Raw genomic sequence first — 24,351 nt, 5'->3', positions numbered from 1 at the left:
TTCAGCAGGGCAAAGGCAGAGCCAGGGCACCGCCACGCCTTATGAGCCCTGCAGCTTGCATAGGACTTCAGAATTACTGGTTTTAAACTGATTTGGTAAAAACAAAAGTTGATCATTCCATAATCATCAATAATTCTTTTTCTAATATTACACTTTTACATTTATTCATGCGTTTGCTATGGAATGGCAAGGAGAGAAAACAACAGAAAAGAGAACGAGAAAGAGAGCAAGTGAGAACACACGTATTTTTATATATGTGTGAAAGACTTTCTTCTCTTTTCCACACTTTCATCCATGACAAAAGAAGCAACACAAAAGTTTAATTTTACCCCAAGATTCTGATGGAGCAATATTTTTATAACAATTAATTTTCTTAAAAATTTCAATTAAATTACTTTAAGTAAACAGTGCTTGCAAAACAACTTTGCCCAGTTTATTAACAAGGCATGGAATTATTCAGGGTCATTTCATACCAAACAATAAAATCTCATTTGACAACCACGCCCCTGTAGCATTTAATAAAACACAAAGTCTGCCCATCCCACCTGCATTATACTAATTAGTACAAGCAAATGCTAAATTTTTCCGTCTTCATATTACTAGTGTTTATTATTTGTGCTTCACAAATTTCTTATTAAAACACAAATCTCAGGTTTCAAAGGGTATTCACAGAACATGATCCACGAAGACCCACTTTACATTTTGGACAGTGCCTGGCACAACAGAACCTCAGCCTCCAGGCACAGCTTTAATGCAAATGTTAGCACCATCAGTCTTTCCTCAGATGCAAGTAGTAAGAAAAGGTCTTTCTAATGGAGGCCTGGGTTGAGCTGAAAGCTCAAAACCTTATTGATCTATTGTCACGTTTTTCTCCTGTGTCATTACTGGACACCAGGTGTGCTTTTACGTGTGACACCTGAACAGCTCTCACTGACATAAATGTTTCATACCCCTATATTAAGGTAGGAAGGGGCTGGGCTGCCTGGCAGTATGAAAAGTGCAAGAATTATCCTCACACAACTTAGCTTTTCACCTATAGACAGGTCAAACTGCTTTCAGGACAACTCCTGTCTTCGGCTCCCTCCACCTCACTTCATGCAAGATTTCTTGCAGCCTCCACTAGATTTTGGCCTCTACTCAAAGTCTGAGCGTTGCTTAAGAAGATGACCCAAGGATTAAGGAAGGAAAATAGATGTGTTGAGATCAACCCTTCAAAACCCCACAGGAGAATCACTGGAAGAGTCAAGAGGTTCGGACTATGTTTTTAAAAATGTTCAATTTCAAATGCTTTCAGCAAACCCAGAATTTGCAAAAGACAAAAAAATCTCTTTACCCTTACAGTATTCAGGAGTTCACCACTGTCCACCTGTGAAAACTGACAGAACTGCAACAATGACTCATTCTCTATTTGTAAATATATTATCTTACCTTTTTAAAAAAGAAGTTGCTCATTAATAATCACTTGGACTTAGAAATCACAGTGGAAATGACTACTTACTGCAACTCCAATTTAGAGTTAAATGCAAGTAAATACAAAAAAAAATTTATTATGTCCAAATATGTTTACATACAAATATTTCAAGACTGGCCTCCTGGTCAAGTGGAAATACGTAAATAAATGCTATTCAATAATTGTGTTCTATAGTGAAAAACAACAATTTTATTCCTTTCTGAAAATGTCCAATTTGGGGTCAAACAAGAGTGATATTTGTATCTGGGTATATAATTACGCCTTTATGAATGACATACTAATAATCTTTCCCCCTCTCCCCATGTGTTGTGTAAGATCAAGAAAACCCATTAGCAAGCCATGCTAATATAGTATCAGGAATCTATAAAAACTAAAATTACAGAAATCAATCCAAACAAGTAAGCTTCAGTCATTGTCAAATAGTCTAACATACTAAATAATTATAAAAGCTACCGTTTTAAGCTAAAGTTTATTAGTGTTTCAGAAGTACAGTATTAACATAACTAATTATTAAGATTATTTTCTTCTACCATGAACTGACTCTACAACCAGCCTAGTTCACTCTTTCTGGTTTTATTAGCACACAAAAATCACCATGCTCTACATTCTTCTGCAGTTATTCAATGTAAAATTACTTATTAGAATTGCCTTACTTAACCACATTTCCAGCACTCTGGAGGTTATACCTCTGCTTTGAGAGGCAGAATCTAAAAAGTTAGTGTCCAAAATAATCAACAGGAAATTTCAGCATAAAGTGACCAAGTGATGAAGCTGGCTAGGAATCTTTTTAGTTCCATAATATTTTTATATTCTTTCAAACATTTCTGCAGTTTTTTGTTATTAATAGCACTTGACGCAGGAAGATCAAAGAGAAGAAGATTACAGAGACTATACAGTACGTATCATAGGATAAAATGAAACCTAACAGATCAGCAAATTTAGTCTCCTAAACATGTTTTTGTTCTAGCTGACAAGAAAAATTTATGACCTGTTGGATTTTTCCTCACCCGGTGCTCAGACACTTAACATTTCAGCTTCACATCCTGAAAGACTGGCTGACTAAGGAGACATATTCCAAAATAAATCAATGGCTTTTGCTAGCTTGGCCCATGAGTTTACTCTGAAGGATGATATACTCCAATTCCTGCAGAACTGGAATACAGCTAAGAATGCAGCAATCATTGTATTTAGGAAATCCCAAACAAAGTCAAAGTGAATAATCCAGGCTTCCAAATAATTGTGATCGGATAGGGAAGAAAAACTGAAAGACATCTGTTTAAATTATTCTCCAAAACCGGGCCTAACTCTGTACATCACTGCATAAGAATTTGTTTATGGCCAGGAGTACCAATCATAAGTCATGCACCTCATGCAAATTAATATTCTTCCTTGCTGGAAAAAGAACAGTCTTGTGCTTTTCTTAGAATCACTGTCCTCCTCTTCAATAAAGACATGTCTACTGGTAAACTTCATCATGTTAATATACAATGACTACATAAAATTCTGCTTGTACAGTTTCTAGGCCAAAAGGGAACCAGACATGTAGGTACTACCATGATACAACAATAATGTTTCACGGCATCCCAATGGCAGCCACAGTGGGGTTGCAGCGTACACATGAATTGGAAGCTAATCTCCAACCTAATCTCTAACATGACAGTAGTTACAAACACCAGAGTCTTATATACACAGCTGCTTCCACTGCTGCTGGTGAACCTCTGCTACAAAGTTTGCTAGTTTAGGCAAAGCTCCCACTTCCCAGTGCACTTTGAGCAAAAGCTATTACTTCAAAGCAGCCTCCTGAAAAAGTCACTTGCCAAGGACCGTATCACCTTTCCTGCATTTTCCGATCGCTGTCAAATCTTTACAGCTAGCACTATCTCCTTTCCTAACGACAAATCCTCAGCTTTGCAAGCCAGAATGCTACCACCTTGCTGTCTATCAATTCCTGCGTGCGGCAAGCCTCTTCAGCATGAAGTTTCTTGAGTGCTCTCCAGATTGAGAGGAACTCCAGCTTGTTTATGATTAAAGAGATTTGACAGCTTCTAACAGCCACTTAAACTTTGATGTCCCATGGAAGCCCCCCAGCCTATTTTTGAAGCATCTGTTTCTAAAATTTCTGGAGTTAGTACTGCCAAGAAGAAGCGAGGCCTTATTAACATCAGATTGGCTCTCTACCACACTAGAATTTGCCAAGTGCTTTCCAACAAAGCTACAAGATAACTTTATGGACTTTCGTGCTTCTGAGACACCCTTGAAGCCTCCAACTGTGGCCATGAGAAAAGACTGTAAGAGAACCCAAGACCTCACTCACCAATTCTGAGCATGCAATGGCATCATGATTTAAAAAAAAAAAAAAAAAAAAAAAAAAAAAAAAGAAAAAGTCTTCATCTTGAGCAAGAGTCTGGGATCAAGCTTTCAGAATTCCATACAAAACCCAGTAGTGCTGCACATAATAATATAGCTAAAATTTACTATGAACAGGAAAGCTGCTTAGCAAATACATAATGTCTGTACATTAAAACCTCCTCTGAATTTGCTAAAATTAATATTTTACTCTTGAACTTTCCAATGGTGCAGCTAACATACCTAACATAATAAATCATCACAAAGTAATATACCTCTAAATTTGACTGGCACTATCTTCTTTCCTATTGGAAAAGAACTACTTGGAGTATGAATGTTAAGATCATTCATGAAGTTATGGAATAAAATTTCAGAGACTATCACTTAAAAAGCATTGTCCTAGAAATTTCTATCCTTTCCCAAAATAAACTACAAGTACCTTCACTATTTATATTTGGTCTGAGATGGATGAAATTTTAAGACAGCTCTATCGATAGGGATTCCAAAGCTTGAAAATGAAGCCTTTCTCCTGAATCACTTTCCAGCATCAGTCTCCTGGGACAGGGTGATGTGCAGAGGCCATGCAGTTCTAGAGGCAACAAAAAATTATCACCCCGATTAGGTATTTGGGATCAAGCCCTACACCTTTTGTATGCATTCTCAGGCAATTTACTCATGACTTTGTACCCCAGCTATCCCTCTTTAGAACAGAATATATCACTCCTTTTCCTCTCCCTTTGCCTGTTCTGAGCCCTGTCAATAAGTTCATGAAAGCAGGAGACTATCCTTAAAGAAATTAATTTTGTTAATTCCCTGAAAATCAGGGAAAAGTCCTTATAGCTCATCATAATTTTTGAATGGTTTGCAAACAAAGATAGAGATGAATCCATTTCCAAACTACTTGCTGCTTTATCAGAAAATGAGGGAAAACCTTACGCAGTTTATAACTTACACCCACAAGTGTCCAAGTCAAGTGAACCCATGTATCGTGTATTACCAACAGCCCTCACCCACATCAAAATCCCTCCTGGTCCCTGCAGCTCTCCCCTTCCTCCCCAGCACAGCCTGCCAGTCCTCCATCCTCTCTGCAATGCTCCCCATTTCTTCCCACGCTCCCTACCCCCTGTTCCTCTTCAGAGCTCTCCTTGTAGAAAGCACTCATCTCGTCTGCATCTCCTCTCCCAACTCCACCTCAAAATGACCCATCTCCCTCCCATGTCTCCTACTTGCATGCGTTAGACCCACAGCTGGGAGAAAGACAACATGTGGCTGCCTGTGCTGGTTTTGGCTGGGATAGAGTTGATTTTCTTCATAGTAGCTAAGTATGGGGCTATGTTTTGGATTTGTGCTGGAAACAGTGTTGATAATACAGGGACCTTTTAGTTACTGCTGAGCAGTGCTTCCACAGAGTCAAGGCCTTTTCTGTCTCTCACCCCACCCCACCAGCGAGCAGGCTGGGGGTGCACAAGAAGCTGGGAGGGGACGCAGCTGGGACAGCTGACTCCAACTGACCAAAGGGATATTCCATACCATATGACGTCATGCTCAGCATATAAAGCTGGCGGAAGAAGGAGGAAGGGGGGGATGTTCACAGTGATGGCGTTTGTCTTCCCAAGTAACCGTTACGCGTGATGGAGCCCTGCTTTCCCGGCAAAACCCCCCCGCCTGCCGATGGGAAGGAGTGAATGAATTCCTTGTTTTGCTTTGCTTGTGTGCACGGCTTTTGCTTTACCTATTAAACTATCTTTATCTCAACTCACGAGTTTTCTCACTTTTACTCTTCTGATTCTCTCCCCCATACCACCGGGGAGAGTGTGCGAGCGGCTGTGTGGTGCTTAGTTGCCAGCTGGGGTTAAACCACAACACTGCCTCCAAGTATGTGTTCACTGCCTGGCCAGCCAAAATGAGGATGTTTGACAGACACCACCTCCACTGTTGGCAGATCAAACAAATGGTGTGGGGTGCTGCACAAGGCTGTGTGTTTCACAAACCTGATTTAGAAGGCACTCAGTAAATTAAAAATCCTTCCTCCATAGAACTCAAAACATGTTACAGCCAATGTTGGTAAGAGCAAGACATTCAGGCCAAGCACATTTCACTGGATTTGTGACTATGTCAAAGATGACCAGGAGAGAGTCATTCCTTTTTCAGGACAACACCCCATCCATCCCAAATGTTAAGCTAAGGTTTCTGTTCTTAAATGCAAGAGCTCTGATCACACAACGTCTCCATTTTTCTGACTGTTGTCACAATAAAATTATCACTTCCAGGAGATCATCTTTGTCAGCTGGTCACGTTAAGCCTTCCTTAAAATTTTTGTTCTCTCCATCTGACCACTACTCCCCCCAAATTCCACTACTTCTTCACCCAGTTTTCCATCTGTCTTGAGAAAGAACGTTTTTCCTGAGGAGAAGAGCAAAACTGTAAGTCTTCAGAAATTGCAGAAATACTAGGAACCTTTTTTTTTAAACTATTATTTTATCCTATCTCTAATCCTTTGATTATCATAGGCTTAAGGACAGCTGGTATCTGACAAGGTTGGGTTGTGGGTTTTTTTTGTTTTGGGGTTTTTTTTAAATATTATTTCTCAAAAAAAAACGTACTAGCTTATATGGAGATCACAGTTCAGGTGAGAGTCTCCATTCAGCTGAATTACACACACCTCAAGAAAAGTAGCATTGTACAGAGCAAAGATCTGTAAACCCTCAAGATCACCATCAGGCAGTATACTGTAATGTGAAGCCTTTCTTCATGCATCACTGCTCACGGCAAGAGTAAGTCACACATAGCAGAAACAGTCATTCATGTTGTAAAGTTAACTTTAACTGGCCTTATGCGACATATTGTTCATGAAAAAGCCAAAATCTAAGTTACTAGAAAAAAAAGAAATAATATTCAATGTAATAAAATTATCTTCTCTAGCAGTTAGCTTAGTTCCTTCACATCATCCATTCTGACTGAATTATTAACATTTCCTAAAAAGAGGACTATTAGCAATCCCAACATTTATATTCTGCACTCATTCTAAACAAATATGGGTAATTACATTTAGGGAATATTTAAATCCAGGTGTTAGACCAAAAAAATCAAAATGTAATTATTTTGTGCCACCTGTTCCCTGTACATTTAACAGGAATTTTATAAATGGTTTGAAGGCACAACTCCGTGGTTCTGCTTTGAACTCCTGTATGATGCCACTAGCTATTTTCTTAAAAATCCAGATCAGAATAACTATGCAATATTAATCAACAGGCAAATGTTCATGGTTTTTATCAGAGATTTACTAAATTCTTGTATGAATAGTTGTCATTTTAACTATAAGATGCTAAAAAGATTTACTTGCCAAAGTTTACAAAAGTAGCCAAAGACTTTATCTCCGAGAGATGACTGTAAAAACTGCAGATAGTTGTTGCAGTCAAAGCACTCACTCTCTTGTAGAAAATAAACAGTTGGAAGCTTTCAATATTGCTACAATTCAAGTAACCCATCAGGATTTGAGGCCATTTGAAACAGGAATCAGATCCACCGCAGGATGAGGGAGGGAAAAGGGAGAGGGACGGAGGATGAGAGTGGGGTGTCTTACAAGACACCTCTTAGGCACACTAAAAATATTTTAATTAGATGTATAAGAGATTAATTTGACAATGAAATGTACCATTGATTAAAACTTAAACCTTTGACTCTTTTCAGCAATATACTTAAACGAGAGACAAACCTTCTGCATGCTGTAACACGAGAAAGACAGACTCCTCGGAGATGATGTACTTGTGCAGACACACCATGTTGGGCACACAGCGGGGGATGATGGTCGTTCTGCTCCTGCTGTACTCACTACTTTTCCTTAGACCCTGACAGAGAACAAAAAGGTCAGTTGTACCCTCAGTTGCCTTTGGAGCCTGCTGTGCTCTGTGTTTATCAACCAAACTAATCTATCCGAGTTACTCTGGGCTTCAGAGAAACCACTCATCTGCTGCTCTATGCCCCTCAGTCCCCCGAGGCTGTGCTGATGGCATCTGGCGCATTTCCAGAGAACAGAAGATGGCACAAAGCTGCCATTAAAATCAATTACATGGGTCAATGTTTTTATTAGAATCTCTCTCAAACTAAGTCATCAGGATGACACTCAGTTATTTCCCTGTGACCTTTTTTTAAAATTTTATTTTTGTGTGTGACCAAAAGACACTATTAAAGAAAAATTCAATTCAAGTTCTAAAGACAAAAGAATGCCTTAGCCTTACAGGTAATCCTCACATTTCCATTGTACTTTACTAAAGACAACAACCACCACAACAAAAAGGAAAGGAAAGGATTAGTCTCCTTGAGAGGTAATGATTTCTGGGGAGGTAGCACAGAGAGGAAGTTGCCAGAAGTGAAAAAATTGATGTGAGAGGGAAAAAGGGAGAAGAGAGAGAAAGAGGGAAAAAAAATTATGTCAATAGTGTGACCTATTACAATATTGATAAACATAAGCAGTTAAATGGGAAATTCAATGTTACCCTATCTGCCAGTTGATAAAGTGAGGTTCTAATATACAATATTCACAAATAATCCTTTCTGAGGAACAAACAGGTTTTCTGTACCCTGCATATACTTAAGACAAACAATTTCAAAGGCGAGATGCACAAAGTTAAGGCAGGGTTATAAGCCAGACCTGAAGCGAAGTCACAAAATGTTAACAACTAATTAGAGCTCCATGTTTGGGACATGGTTTTTCAGCTCTTCCTCCCATCAGCAGTGGAATTCACGTCAAGGGGAGCCTGAAATTACGGCCACAATAGCAATACTCATACTAAACTAATTCTCAGCATCACAGATGCTCCAAGCATATTGGGATCTTGATCTGAGCATTCTGAAACACAAGAGAGTAATGTGAAAAATTTTATTCTGACCAATTAACTATTCGTTAATTCAAATGTTTAGTAACACTAAACTCAGTTTTCACAGCCTATTGATGTAAAACATAGGAAAGCAATTTTGAATAAGACCAGTTGTCCATTTCATCCAGAATCCACTTTGGCCAGTATCATATTATTCTGCTAAGGGAAGACCAAACACAAAGTGTTGTGGATGTACTTGGGCTAAGGAGAATTTTCACCTTCATCGGCAGCCTGCGCATGTCCTGAGCCCCTAGGGCTTTACAGATGTTTTAAGCAGCACACTGAAACTGTGATTCTTTAGTGAAGCCTGCTAAGATGTTGGCCTCAATAACCGGTGGCAACTCAAGTGAGTAAACTAGAGCCATTACAGAGAAAAGAAGGGAAAGCAACTGAATACCAACAAAAAGAATTCCAGTGTGCTTAATAGGGATATATGTATTAACATAACAATATATTGCAGAGATAACTCTATATATTAGATGCAAATTGATCTTTGTGTGGTGGTGTAATTTAAGAGGCCAAACTGTTTAGAGAGACTTTACTCACCTTCAGTATAAAAGTCTGCTGTGTTCTAGTGTCCATTACAAGCAAAACCTAAGCAAAAAATATTCAGATAAATATTTAAGATTCACATAAGTAAGTTAACAACACACAGTTCTTAAATCTAATGTTGAATATTGTTACAATGGAAGTGATATAAAGTAATGATTAAAAAAAAATTAAAGCCCTGCAGCATGCATTTGATAACCAGTCTTTTTTTAGGAAAGAAATGTGATTGAGGATATAGATCTCTAGAGAATGACCAGAATGCCACCTGATTCCCAATCAGCTAACTTAAAGGATGAATCTTAACTTGGTAACAGAAATAACTAGTACTTTATAATTACAGCAATAATCTAGCAGAACCCAATTTATAGAAATGCAATGGTAGCAACACAATGAAGCACAAAAAGTAACCTTTATATAGCATTACCTTCCTATGTCACTTCACTTAATCCTCACTGTACCTATCTTCCCAGTGCAATGCTTTTCCCCATCAGGCTTCCTATACACCAAATGTGTTGCCTACCAGTGCGTTACCAGAGGGGTTTTTTGCGGGGTTTTTTTTTGTGGGGTGGCTACATACCTGCTTTCCAGGAAGCTAAACTAAAAGCTGGCCACACACATGCCCAGGCCACAAAAAAAAAAAAGTTTTATCAACTGTATAGTCACTGCTGCCTCATTCCTCCACTGCCTTTTTGTTTTGCAGCACTCATAAGCCACAACAGAAATGGCTGCAAGGAAGTCCCTTTGTGCTACTGTAAACTAGTATTAAGGTAACAACAAAAACAAGAGGATTTATTTAGTGAGCAAAGAGTGGATGGGTTCTCCGCAGAGGGGAGAACACCTACAGCTGCAGAGAGCATCTCTGTTAGGAGCGCATCACCTCTACTGAAAGCACTTTGAACACAGCACAGAAGTGAGAGAAGTACTAAATAACAACTACCCTCTTAGCAAGGTCCATTTATTTATGTGTTGAAAACAAAACAAAGAAAAATATATATGTGTGTATATATTTGGGAAACTGCATCTTTAGGGAGCTGGAACCCTCCGCATCTCTGAGTTCAAATCACCCTGCTGAGGAATGAATCGTTTTCAAACTTCAAGAACACAGATGTACTTGAAAAGCACCAGCTGCAAGACAGCCACACAAGCAGCACAAGCCCAACCCTCCTCTAGGAACAAGAACAAGAGGGTGCACTCACTGTTTATTTACAATAGACATTGCAAACTTCCAGTACAAATATTCACATACAGTTATACCAAAATATTTAGGCTGCAAAATCAAACACCTAAAGGGCTGCAAATGCCAGCACTGGCGTTACCAAACTGAGTTCAATAGACAAGATGCAGCAACTCCAAGTCAACAGACAAGACGCAGTGAAGACCAAGTCAGCTCACACTAAAAAAGACTTCTTGCAGAGGAATGACATGTCAGGAGGAACATGGTGTTGGATTCATCAGGTGGCAGGAGAAGGACAACACAGCACACAGATTCCCTTATCTCCCTGCTGTGTGGGGCAGTGACGTAGTCATGCCCTGCTATCTCTGAAAGGGTGAAGTCTACCAGGTTGACATGCTGACTTTCACCACGCCAAGGGAACTGCAGAAACAGCCGTCCCATGCAGTGCCCACAGCGAGGTGAGGTGGAGATGTGCAAAAGGCCCAGTCGGCTGGGCCAGGAGGGAGGTCTCAGCGCAGGGTTGTGCTGGCTTCTCCCAAGCAGCAGCTACAGCAAAGCAACCTTTGCTCTTTGGGATGGCCGCATTCAAAAAAGTGCTCTCCGACTCTCCCCATCGCACCCCTGAGCGTCTCAAGCAAGAGGAGGAGAACTGGAGTCTTATCTAATCATTTCTCTCTCACCAAATTTCACTAAAAGAAATAAAGTGACAAACACCTCTCCATCTCAAAGACCCCCTCTTTTACTAGGGTTGCACCCAATTTTAAAAGCTGTTCTATATCTTCTGGCAAAAAAAAACATCAACAGAAGTCGGTGTTACTGAGATTTTTTGACAAAGGAATGACACACAGTTTCCATGTCAAGGGCATGGTAAGAAAAGGCAAATGTCCCCAGGCCACTGAGTTTGCCGAACAACTTTTCAGGCCTCTTACCTGGGGCTTCCAGAAACAGTGGAAACCAACTGAATAAATAACAACTCTAAAACTGGTTTTGTTATCCTTGCTTAACCAAAAAGTGTAAAATTAAATTTAAAAAAACACCCAAACAAACAAACAATAAAGAAAATCAAAAGAACAAGAGAAAAATAAAAGCCACTTTATAAGAGGTGCCAAGAGAAGATAAAAATGGTTCGGAAACAACTATGTGTTTACAGTCACTTTCCTTCTTCCTCTCCCAAGTTTGTTTGTAACTAGACACTGTTCACATTGAGGCAATAAATACGAGAACATATGTGATTTTTTTTTTAAATGTGCCCTTTGACTGTCAATATCTCCCAAACAGGTGTTGGCTAAATGATTATAAATTGGCCTCTGGATACACCTCTTCAACTGAGCCGTACAGGACTGGCGATAATATAATTAGACCTAAAAACATCAGGCTAGTGAATGCTTTCCATCTGTTTGGCAATAATGTTTAGTTAACAATAGTCTTTAAAAGAAGCACCTTCAACTTCAGTTCTTAAAGTTATTTATAGGGCCATTCTTAACACACCAGCACGCTTGCTAACAAGAGCTTTAGCCACTTGGAAATTATTAGCCATCCGGCTGTATATGAAAAGGAATGGCAGCATTTAACATCTGTATCTCTCCAGATTTACAAGCATCAACCTCATTTAAAGTCATTTCTTAATGAACAGTTCCGTGGTCTGTATTAATATTATAGTTGCATGCACAAAGATCATAAGGAGCCAAACATTTTTTTAATACCAACAGTAGGCCAATCAGTAATGAAGCTGTCAGCATAAAGGACAGAATAATAGCTTCTTTAACCCTCAAACAGGATTTGTTCATTTGTAGAGTAGAAGACACCAATTTAAAAACTGCTCATGGGTTTGCTCACCTTTATAAAGACAAAAATCTAATTTGGTACTAATTTGATACAATTGTCTTTCCAATAAAAGGCTCCTAAAGCCATCTTTTATTCCATGATAAAACAACTGCTATAACTAAAACTGTCATGAAATAATTACCTTTGATAGCATACCTTATTGCACAAATACAATTAATGTATTCCTCCCTTTCATTTTTCACACTTGCTTATCAGCACTGTATTAGCATATGGTGTAACAGAACAGATTACCGAGCCCTCGCTCTGTAAGACGACATATACAACGACTACCATTAACACGAATAAAGCAGACAACGGGTCCCTTTAGGGATAGCTTCATCTGTTATATTATAACATCAAAATGAAAGTAGCAGCTACAGTTTTATAACTAATAACAACAAATAATATTTGTGTGCCTTTGAGGTTAACTACCTAGATGGACTAACCAGTCTTACTAACCAGTTTGCTTCTTCTTCCTTCCCATCAAGCATCATACCTTCCCCCAGTGATGATCATCTACAGCTCCACTTCATTTCTTGGAAAATTCTTTCTTTGCTGATTCAATACCGACCTTTCTGCAAGACTGTTTACCTCAAAAGGGACTCCAAGAAGCCCAGGAAGAGCCACAGAAGTAACTTTAGAAATTCACCTAGTGATACTCCATTTGGCCCTGGCAGACTGTGGACTTTACATGGGCCTACCAAACAAAAAACCTGCTTCAAGGGGAAGCAGCCTGCATGCATATTACGAAAAAGTGGTTTAACCAGATTCACCCAAATAATTAAAGGACTACATGAATGAATAAATCACTATCAGAAAACTGACATTTCAGGAAGGAGTAAGACCAGGAAAGAGACGGTGTCAAGTATATTTGCTTGACTTTTTATCACACATCCAGAGCAGAGGAAGGTGAGCAGCTCTTAGATGCATTACCAGGCTGCTGCAGAAATGCGTAACAGTAAGCCTGCCATTGACCCAAATGCCAACTTATTCTCCTCATCTCATGCTTTACAGCCAATTTCTAGATAGTAGTGCTATCCCAACAAGCCTTTCCTGTTTGCATTCCTTCACACTTCTCTCCCATTTCAAAAGGGAGTGCTTCAGTAATTCTTTTTCTAAGATTTCTTTTTAAAATGCAAAGTGACAAGTTTCCACTCTAATGGCACAATGGGACAAAACAGGATCCCACATAGCATTCCCTATGGCATAATTCTGTTCATTCTCCAGAGCAGATCACACAGAGATGCTCGCATTAGACTAGGCTGCTCCTAGCTCTCATAAGCTGATGGAACCTGTTTCACTGATAATGACTACTGTGTAACTTGTAATATTTAATACCTCCTAACAATGAGCTGTCGGCTGTAACATTCACCATCCTATCTCAGAGGGGAGGGAGAAGAATGCATAGCAGGGCAATCCTGGGCACTGAGCAACTAGGCTGTGACACGAAAGGAAAATCCTATTTGTAATACTAACGTATGAACAGAGTCAAGGTCTACACATCATGCTGGCTTTTACTTTCCCTATTTTTCTGCATTGATGACAACCTCAATGTGGCCAAAAACACTGACAGGCAAATAGCAATTACCACAAATAAATATATAACGTACGTAAGTGTCTTCAGCAGCACAGACATCCCTATTTTGTACAAGCACTTGAGCTCTCAGGCACATCCCAAAAAACAAGTGAACACAGCAGCGCTGCATAGCAGCATCTCAGTAAAGTGGCAGATAGCAGTACCCCTTCATGATGCTAAACAGGATTTTCTACATGTGATTTTTTTTTTTTTTCCCCCTAAGTCAAGGGTTAATTCTGATGCTGACAGCAGCTACTTAAAAAAATTAGCGTCTTAGATTTGATTTACAGTGTATCCAACAGCTTAGTGGAAAATAAATTCAATTCAATTCAGTATAGTAAGTACAATTAATTGGAGAAAAACAAAATAAAACCTGCCTGGTAAATAACGATAGTCTAGCTTTAAGAAAACAGTTAATTTTAGGATCCTCTAAATGCACAGAAATTAGCAAATGTTTCAGTATGCTAATTTTTTTTTAATTAAAAGATATTTCTGCAGCAAAAGCTCTTTCATATGCACTGCTGATCCTTCATCAAACGTTAAGTTTCCAACTTAACACCAGTATAGCCGGTGGCAGCCTGAAGGTTTACCATCTGCTGCCACCCAAAGTCATGGTGGCCACCTTCAGAACATATGCATCAAAGCCCTGAGATAAGAGACTGAAGGAACACTGCAGAAGTCAGCATAAGGGGAATCACAAACCCAGAGGCAGGCAACAGGCATGTCACCAGGAAAAAAGAACATGGTGAACCACTAGTCACCCTACTGAGCACCAAACCAAGGTCACGGGGGACAACACTGGAAGACTTAAGGACTGCTCTAAATGCACTGGTCTCCTGCGCGTGGCTTTAATATAAATGCAGTCCTCTATCACACTGCAGACGTTTGCTTCCCCAGTCCCTCTTTCTTTTCTGGGGTTTTTTCCCCTCCCTTCCCCCCCGCCCAGCATCTACTACTGATTTTTTTCCAAGCTCCATGCTTCCAGGACATGGCATAGAACACACCTGTGCTTTTTATTTACTTGAGCAGGTTTAAACACTGATCAAAATAAACACCTCAAAACGCATTTGCTTACAAAAATGTGGCTTTACATTCACTAACATGGGTTGAAAAATAGCTCGTGCCTGATCAAAGAAAATGGAATAGGATCTCTTACTGCAGTACCAGATACCAGAAAGGTTTTGAAGACACACCAGAGCTAAGGGATTATTTTAAAAGCAGCTCCATTTTGTTATTAAATTACCATTCTACACTGAAAACACATAATGTAATAACGTCACCAGTGGGCCATCTATTAATTCTGGTCCTTATCTCCTAAACAAACACACTCTTATCATAGGATAGATTCTCTAGCAAAAGTCCTACAAACTCAAAGATGTATCAGATGATCACCTAGGATTTTTCTCCTTGCATTTACCTCACCAGCTGGAAAATCCTGTTACAGGTAGTGACAGACAACCAGGAACGAGACAAGTTGGTCACCTGATCCTAGCATGAGTACTTGGGACTGCAAGAAAACCTTAGCAGGGGCTGGCGCATGGCTGGGTGCCGCACTCAGGGCACAGTTGCAGCGATGAGGCAGAAGCAGGCATGCAACTCCCCCCACTCTCCTCAGCTGTGCCGGCTGTCAAGGCTACCAGGATTAAAAGATCTACTTAACACAGATTTATTCTTGTCACTTTTCAGATTACACCACCCGGACTCTCGCTCGTCTCCCTCTGTTGTTATAAAAAGAGATTACATTTGGCTAATATGTATGAAAAATGCGATTATTGCTTATCTTTGTACCTGTGCAATATGAATTATCTTCAGTTTGCAATTATTCCTCCTTTCAAACCATTATTCTAAGGAACTTACAGCTCGTATATTCTATGACTTGCAATAATAGTGTACTTAAAAGACAAACGGTGCAGCTTTAAATAATGCAAATGCTAAGAAAGCAGCATATTTCAAATTCAAATTTTTAAATACTTTTAGTTGGTTGGTAACGGAGAGGAAAGTCCACTTTCTTAGAGCAAACTAAATACTGGCCAATAAATGACAAATGGTGAAATATTAACCTAGAAAATATATCTGGCAGGTTTTACTAGAGAATACGGTTTACGATATGAAATGCCCCTCAGCATCACAGAGTAATTGCCTGGCACCAATTATGTACTAAGCAACTTAGTAATAGTTAGGAAGACAAACTCAAATAATTTTGGTTTAAAAGAAAATATCTCTAATATTATTTCTTTCTGGAGGCCAGAAGATACATGTAGTTCAGCCTGCACTGGAATATTCAATAATTTAATTTCTATTTTATAAAGGGAAGGGCAAAATCTGCATTACTTTATCCAATCTTAGGACTGTTTTATGTCAGATGAAACAAAACATTCATTGAAGTTAAAAGAAATTTTAGTGAGACAAACAAGAAAGAAGCGAGAGAGAGACTATGGGTTATACAGAAATGTTCAGACTGGTATAAATGGAAAGACTTCAGGAAAACAAGTGGCAGGTGTTTGAGGGCAGGGAAGAAGGGACAGGACTCTCTCTAGCTGGGAGAGAGATCGCGTTTTAAAGTTGAGCAAGCTTTCTTACTTGGGGCTTGAAACTTGACAGTAGCTTACAAATAATCCTGCGGCAATAAGGAAAGGAAGGTAGTGAGCCAAAAAATCAGTTTTGACGACGACTCTGTAAGTTGATTTGATTTTGTAGGACTTGGCAAGTCACTTAAGAAACTGAAGAGTTATCAAAACATAGAACAAGCTCTTAAAAGTTTCTTTATTTGTATTAATAGTTACTATTATTACTCAGTTTCAGATTTTCAACCATTTTTGCCACTGCTATTTTCCATTATGCTGTGTTTGGATGAGGAAAACTTGCTAGTTGGTCGAATTCATTACAAACATGTTTTCAGCCAGTTTCTTTTTCTAAGCATTGTAATGAAACAAGAATGAATGTCTGTACTCGATCGTGCTGTTTATTACAGCTCCCTTTTCCCCACATCTCTTACATACACACAGCCACTCATTCAAATCCGTAAAATGATCTAAAGACGCCTGGCAATGTGCACCTGAGAGACAGGTGAGAGAAAACATCTGCTACGGTCAACTCAATTTCACAACTGCAACAGTCTTTAACCTCACCTCAAAATAAAATGCCGAATATTTAAGTTTCTAACACACACTAACATGCACAGCACACACACTGCCATAAAAAGAGCCCATTTCTCCCATCCTCTGAATAAGTTCCATTAAAACTAACCATAACCTGTTTGAATTCAACTATGGGTCTGCAGATTATGCATGCAAACTCTACATATATTCTATATACTTCTGCTTTTTGGCACTTTCACTCATCAAGTAGACAAGCAGTAATGACACTTTCTAAATAATTAGTAATATTGATTTGGTTCTTCTGCATATTTCTAAGGTCAATTCATCGAAATGTACTACCATCAGAGTTATCACTTCTCATGATAGCATGACAGCCACAAAAAATAACCTATACTCAAGATTAAGAGAATTGCTTCCAGTTCTTCAGAAAAGAAGTTATCTACTTTTAGAATCCTCTTCAGAAACTCCTAAAATAATTTTAGTAAGGCCCTGATGAGAGTATTTTATTTTATAAGGTTTCCGATTGTATAAAGCTTAACAAACAGCGTATTGAACAACAAGCTCAAATGTACAGACATCTGCGGAAGAACTGATCACAGTCACACCAGTGCCAATACAGACAATGTGGCTTGATGGGGGACCAGGGGAGGGGATAGAAAAAGACATAAAAGACAGTCATTGGTTACAGAGGCATAGTTATTACTTAATGCACTCTGCTTTCAAGATGAATCTTTAAATTGAATGAATCTAAATAACAGAGGGTTCTAAAGAATAAGAAATTGGGTTTGAAACAGCATTGTGAAGGTATCCAGCAGCACCATAACAAAGTCATTTCTTTAGGGGACAGTTGTAGCTTCAAAGGAAAGATTTGCCTAGGGCAGAAGCTCAGCACAGAATCTGCAACCTTGATTTTTAATTAGGTAAATTTTGAAAGCAAAAATCTTTGCTATTCCAAAAAGAAGTTTTCTACTTTAAGGTACATGAACTGATAAAATAATTGATCATTCTTGGTTGGTGATAACAGTAGCTAAAATATTTAGATATTAGCCTGTTTTCAATGCGGTACCTCTGGTAACGCCAACAAGAGCTTTGCTGCCCAATCAGCAGCACCTCAGAGTCCACAACGTTTGCAGGACAAAAGCCACCTTTATAATTAGATTAAATCTCTATTTTCAGAAACCTACTCACAGGTAGACTATTCCCATATAAACACATAAAATACCTGCAAATACCACCTAGTTAACCTTTGACACCACGAAGTGTGCAAACACAGCAGCAGCAGCAGAATTCAAGAAACCTCGTTTCCTCAAGCAAAGTGTAGGTTCCTCTTGTGTCTACTAAAATAGTCAGATTTATACCACAGCTTTTGCATGAGAGCAGAAGCAGAAGGATGGGAGGCGAGGCACAGATATGGTCATTCTTTTGTGAATTTTCACAATATTTTAAGGAATTTAATAATGCTAAGATCTCTAACTCTCTCAGATTCAGCAGATAAGGGGCAACACAGCAAAAATTATTCGGGTGACAAGGAAGATGGAAAGGCAAGCAGAGAGGGCACATTGGGAATAAACTAGGCTAAAATTAAATGTCTAATCATTCTGCCTAGCCTAAAATAGTTTGAAAAACTCAGAGTTTCAGATAGCAACAAGCATTCTGTCTGTGAAAATGAAGCCAATTCAAAACACTTCAAGAGGCTTCAAAAGAAGAACAAAGACTGACATTACTCTAAGGGAAGGCACTGAACCTTTCAGCATTTGATGGAGTGCAGGTTAACAGCTGGTTTTCTCGAGGCAGCACTGCAGCAGGCAGACACCACTCTGGGCTTCAAGCAGCAGTGGAAGAAAATGTCTGCAAACCAACCACCACCATTTTTAAGTCAGTGTGTTTAAGCCAGTCTTGTACAGGATTAGGCAAGACAGCAGTAAAAATGCCAGTGGCTCATTACTATCCACACACCCATTTTCTCCTGAAACCGAAGCAGCTACCTCAGGGTTAGAATAGAAAGAGAGTATTTTCAGGCAAAACTCTGCGTGATGCTCAGTCAGTTACAGACTTGTAAGCGTGGCATCTTCAACGCTGGCCCTGAAAAATCAGAATCGATTTTCAAGAATTTTCATGAGGTCATCTGCTTGGCTCCAGAGAGGATACTCACACATCTATTTGGATTTCTCCATGATGTGAGCTTTAGGGGATATGCGAGCAGAGAAGGAGGCAAAGAAGAGTGATGGTGAGGAAGGGAGTGAGATGGTGCTTTAAACCAAAGGCAGGGGCATCATCTCCAGCACACAGATACATGTGCACACTTTTGCTTCACATTCACATGCATTTTGTGTATGCATTATAAAACCAAATAAAACATGCTCTTAACATTTGGGCTTGGAGCAGCTTTTCATCTGCCTCACAATTTTATGAACACTTTAAAATATATGAAAACAGACAGCATACTCAGAATACGATTAAGTTCGTAATAAGGAGAATCTGGAAGCAGGTACACAGAGTACAAAGACACCTGAAAGAATACTGCTCCCTTTTTCATACAATAATTAAACATTAACTCTGACCCCTACGATATTGTTTACACGTGAGCATACCAGCTGTATACATGGGCCTGTTACTCCTCGCGCACATCACCAACACTAAGATCTTGTATTTTTGTCATCACCAGAACCCTGATTCTTCCCAACTCTGCCTCAAAGATCTGGACACCTTCAGCTCACACCTGGGACACTTACTAGAGCTGTGCTCAGGGAGATCTAGGAGATCTGATAACACCAAGGACTCCAAAAGCTTCATTCTGATCAAGCATCTTCTCCAGTCACTGTTCATTATTCTTATACAAGAACGAAGATACCGAAAAGGTCTTTCTTCGTTCATTTCCAACACTTCTGCAGCCTCACATTGTCAGACTAATTCACAAAGTCCATGCCTACTGCATCCATTTAGTGGCTACTAATTTAGTTAGTGCCTACTAATCCAACAGATAGGTGGTCTTTCCAACCTGTCTCTCTGATACATATACAGAGTGGAACACAGGCTAAATTCTGTACTTACAACTGAGGAAAGAAGATACAATGAATATGAAGTCAGAGCTGAGAAAACCTTGTGTGCTATAAAAACAACCATAATGCCTAATATATATAGCCCTCTGAGGAGAAGTTACCAACTTATGCACATAATTACAACAAAAAAGGCAAAGAAAACCAAAAATCAGTCCAACAAGAAAAAGAAACCGAGAAATACAGACCTTAGGAGACCAGCTACAGGTTTTCTGATGCACATTATAAATGCATAAATTGACCATGCATCAGTACATCATGCATAAACCAGGGACTACATAAGGAACTATCAAAAGGCACAAGGGAATTGGCACAGCAAAAAGGAAATGAGCCTTTACAGTCTGCATTAGCCACTGTCACATTGCTGAATAATATATCATCTTAAAAGTATTTGGTAAGATGATAACTAATCAGCATTATAAAAACAATGCAGCAATTCTTCTGGTCTCTTAATTAGGCTTGCAAAAAATCCATATGGTCCTTTACTGTTTACAGAGGGGTATTACCCTGGGATTTTGGAAGACATTATTTGTATGAGTCAAAAATAAGCTTGGCTTCATTGCTGAATCTCTGTCTTGGCAGGGGATTTCAATTCCAAATTCTCAGGGAAGGAGAACAGTCGTGTGTGTCCTGCCCCCATTTCAAGTGACAGTTCAAAAGTAGGAATTTCTACCCTTCTATATTTCAAGTATCCACCAGATTATTCAACTGAAAACACATCAACTCGTCCTTACCCCAATACAGTAACCATGACTTTATTTTTAAACAGGCCTCATCCTATTGAATGCCACCAAACATGTACCTTATCCTTTAGCTCAAATATATTTTGCATGACCTTACATGAATTGCTTAGATAAAAGCCTTTTTTCTTCTACTTTTGTTATTTTAAAGTGCAGATGCATTTGAGTCATTTTCCCCTTTTGTTTCATATCCTTAAGATCCACAGCTTCAAAGACAAAATGTCAGCATGCAGTCGATTTATGACTGAACTCTTGAAGAGACACTGAAGAATTACCTTGTCAATCACCCCAAGGACTCTGAAGGCCTTCAGTTCCTCGGCAGGGCTCCTTAGGTTCCAAGAGGGCCTTGAACTTAGTGATCCTCGAGGCTAATGGAAGATATCAAAGATTATACATCAATCAGGGTGGTACTTGAAGGAAGACTGCCTGCTGAAGCAAATGCCAGGCCGAAGGAAACTAAATTTATCATAAATCAGAGAGAGTGAAGATGAAAGGAGAAGTTTTCTGTTTGTCCTTAGTTGGGGGGAAGGGGGAGGGGGAACTTGCAAGTAAATAAAAATCAAGATAACATTGAGAACAAAAATTTTAAAAGAAAAAATAATGAATTTTTATATTTTCTACGTTTAACGGAACCTGGCAATCGATTACTCAATTCTTACCCCATCACAATAATCAATCAAAGCCTTACAGGTATTCTGGATACAAAATAATTCAGAGATCACTGAGGAGGAGAAAGCAAATCAGAGGCTTTTTAAGTCTGAAGAACATAAAATACAGAATTATAAACAGGGTTCTCTGGTGAGCTTTATGAAATCCTTTTAATAACAAGGTGCACAATAGAAACGATTCCTAAAACTGCCTTAGAAAAAGGTAGCTAGCCATGTATCATTAATCTAGAAATTAACACCATAGCAAGAGAATTGGCAGGTCCTAACTATTCAAGTAGTTAATACACATGGATTTTTGTCCGTGCTATGTTTTGTAGTTTCTCAGGGCAGACTCAAAGCTTGCACGTCAAAGGAGGGAACAACGTTTCAACTGGAAGTCTTCTGGGACAAAGATCAACCTCTTAAGCATCACATACACCTCTGGCACATTAACAAACATTTTCAGAAGTTTCTAGTTGCCAACTGAGAGAATTCATTAGATCCTCCTCCAAAAATTCAACATGCAGCTTCTAGTAGAACCACAGACCTGGATTTCTTCCTCACAAATAAGGTAACTTCATTTGTAGAGTTGTTGAATGCCAAACTCTTTTTAAGCATAACCTGGCCTCCCCAAGTACGCTTCCATTGCACAAAGGTAAAGGAAGAGGAAGGTGAAACTCCTTGATTTTTAGGCTTCTAAGAGGCAAAAGCTGTTTATCTAATTTGTCAGCATCCTGAGGCAATATTTAATAAATATGTCACAAAGGAAAACTGCTGGTAAGCAATTATGCTGATGAAGTGTTTAAGTATCAGGAAGAATCACAAAATTTTCCCTTATGATCAGAAATTCCCAGAAAAACTGAAGATCCTGAACTTCCTCCCTGTGTTTCCCCTCCAACATCTTTACTGTGCTATCCTCCAAGTCCAGAGCACCTCCCCAAAGCCCTCCCCGAAACTGGCTCCCCTTCATGTTGCCAGTCAACCACCTTCTCTCCTTCCAAATTCTTTCCCAAAAATCAACTCTTGTTTTAGCATTGCCTGCAAAATTAAGCAGAAAGGTTCAAAAACACATGTTCAAAAAGCATTTTGCTTTTCTTTTGTGTTCACCTACTGGGCTCTATGTTAAAAAGAGTTTATTATTTATCTTCATTTATCTATCTGGGTCTTATAATTATTTTGTCATGTAAGCACTGCTGAGCAAGAGTGCCAACAGCAGTTAAGAGAAAACAGCCCAGATTCCACAAATCACTGAAGGTTTTAGTACAAAGAAGAAAAAAAACGCTACACGAAGTTTTTCTCCAAACCTAATTTAGGTTCCACATTACAGTGAGCTGTTGGAAGGTTGAGGGAGTTCTTTTGTTGGGTTGTATTTTAGGAGTGTGCAATTTTTCTGCAGTAACGAAATATTTGCTTTGAAACAAAGAGTTGTGCTAACACAGAGTTTATTCATGACAAGATTTCAAAAGCATTCTAAGGAATACATTTAATGAAAGAGAGTATTTCCAAATCCTCTAGACTACTATAAAAGATTTCCACTTCTATCTGCATGCTATTACATTTTATAACCATTCCTCCATAATCAAGCTTTTAAAATTTTCTCTTATGCATAACATTTAAACCAGGTATTAAGTTCATACATCTCTACAGAAGTTAATAGTTGTCTAATAATGCTATAGAATCAGACTTCTGCACCCATCATGTCTGAAGAGCCCCAAAAAAACAGTACATCTTTTTGGATCCTTCTCTCAAATATCACCGACGGTGGCGCAGTCAGTATTACTGTGTACACACATTGTTTTCCATATACACATTCTACAGTCACTTCTTACCTTAAAATGATTAATAATCACATCCACATCTCCACAGCTCCCAGCAGCTTCTCCATTTTTACCAGTTTCAGGTTATTTTTTGCTCTTTACTTTGGTTTCACTGTTGCAAAGTCTAATAGTGGAGCCCAGTGATGAGGAGGCATGACATTCTGTTGTGAAGCAAGCCGGAAGCAAACTCTAAATACCCAATTCCGAGAACTACAGCAATTAAGCGCTCTATGAAGCTGCCTGCTCCTCTGAATAGAGTAAAAATGCAAGCTCACATCTAGCCAGCGATAAGAAAAATAACTAAAAAACAGCGCTCTCATCAAAAATAGAGGAACAAAAAAAAAACCAGGAAGAAGAATAAAAAAAACTCAAAGGCTTCATTTGCCTTTAGAAATACGGCATTTATATTCTAAAGAAAGTGGCAGGCTACCCCTGCCTGCAGAAGGCCTTCAGCAGCCTGTCCAAATGCTCAGCATGCTGCTCAGGTATCCCAGGACCTTCTCTCTTGTGGCTAGGCCCTAAATGTTTTGAAACTATTTCCAGAGTACACAGAGCTGCACAGCTGGAGTTAAGCGACTTGGGATTGGTGTCACCAGTTCCTTTCCCACCATCAGCTTTTGGCTGGCATATGCTAATTTCAAGTGGAAAGGACGACGCTGATTGTGATGCTGGCCTCTGCAAAGACCCAGCAGCTTGTGGCCACCACTTGCCTTCAGAAGGCTCTAGTTCTGCAAGCTACACAATGAAGTATGTCAATAGCTCTTGCCTCAGCTTTGGCATCACTGCCAGCATTTATAAGAGCAGGGGGAGAAAGAGAAGTACACCACCAGCCAAGCAGAGGAAGAGCCTCTCATGTTAGCCTCATTTAAGGCAAGAGCACTATCCCTAGCCCAGTAACACAAACACCATTTGATGGAAAATGATTCTACTGCTGATGCTGCCATCTTTGACAGCAGTCACCACAGAACCTCAGGATAAAAAAAGAGCACTTTCACAAACACCAATGCAGAGCTGCACATCAACCTCACCATTCAGAGGTCTGTGTCTGATGACTTCAGTAACCGCCCCCTGTAGCATGGCCAGACCCTCAACTGCAACAAGGAGATGCCTTGTTTTGAAGCAGATACTGCTGGCGTGAGGTGCAAGGCTCCACACCACGGGTGTGAAAGAGCTTCC

The 24,351-nt window shown here is 39.3% G+C and overlaps 1 protein-coding gene across 5 annotated transcripts in view; it reads right to left on the bottom strand.

Moving 5' to 3' along the window:
* RPS6KC1 (ribosomal protein S6 kinase, 52kDa, polypeptide 1) overlaps positions 1-24,351 on the bottom strand; it is an 85,192-nt gene that overhangs the window by 20,435 nt on the left and 40,406 nt on the right. For 4 of the 5 annotated variants that reach the window (XM_009577835.1, XM_009577834.1, XM_009577832.1 and 1 more), the window contains 3 exons: positions 20,987-21,079; positions 9,241-9,288; positions 7,533-7,665 (listed from right to left, as the gene is read on the bottom strand). In XM_009577835.1, the coding sequence (XP_009576130.1) occupies positions 7,533-7,665; positions 9,241-9,288; positions 20,987-21,079 (274 nt within the window). The remainder of the gene's footprint in view (positions 1-7,532; positions 7,666-9,240; positions 9,289-20,986; positions 21,080-24,351) is intronic. The other variant, XM_009577836.1, reaches the window with a different exon arrangement.

Source organism: Fulmarus glacialis, unplaced genomic scaffold (genome assembly GCF_000690835.1).
Source record: "Fulmarus glacialis isolate BGI_N327 unplaced genomic scaffold, ASM69083v1 scaffold8085, whole genome shotgun sequence".
Classification (NCBI taxonomy): domain Eukaryota; kingdom Metazoa; phylum Chordata; class Aves; order Procellariiformes; family Procellariidae; genus Fulmarus; species Fulmarus glacialis.
Note: the sequence above shows the minus strand (reverse complement) of the source record. Positions and strands in the feature narration are given on the sequence as shown.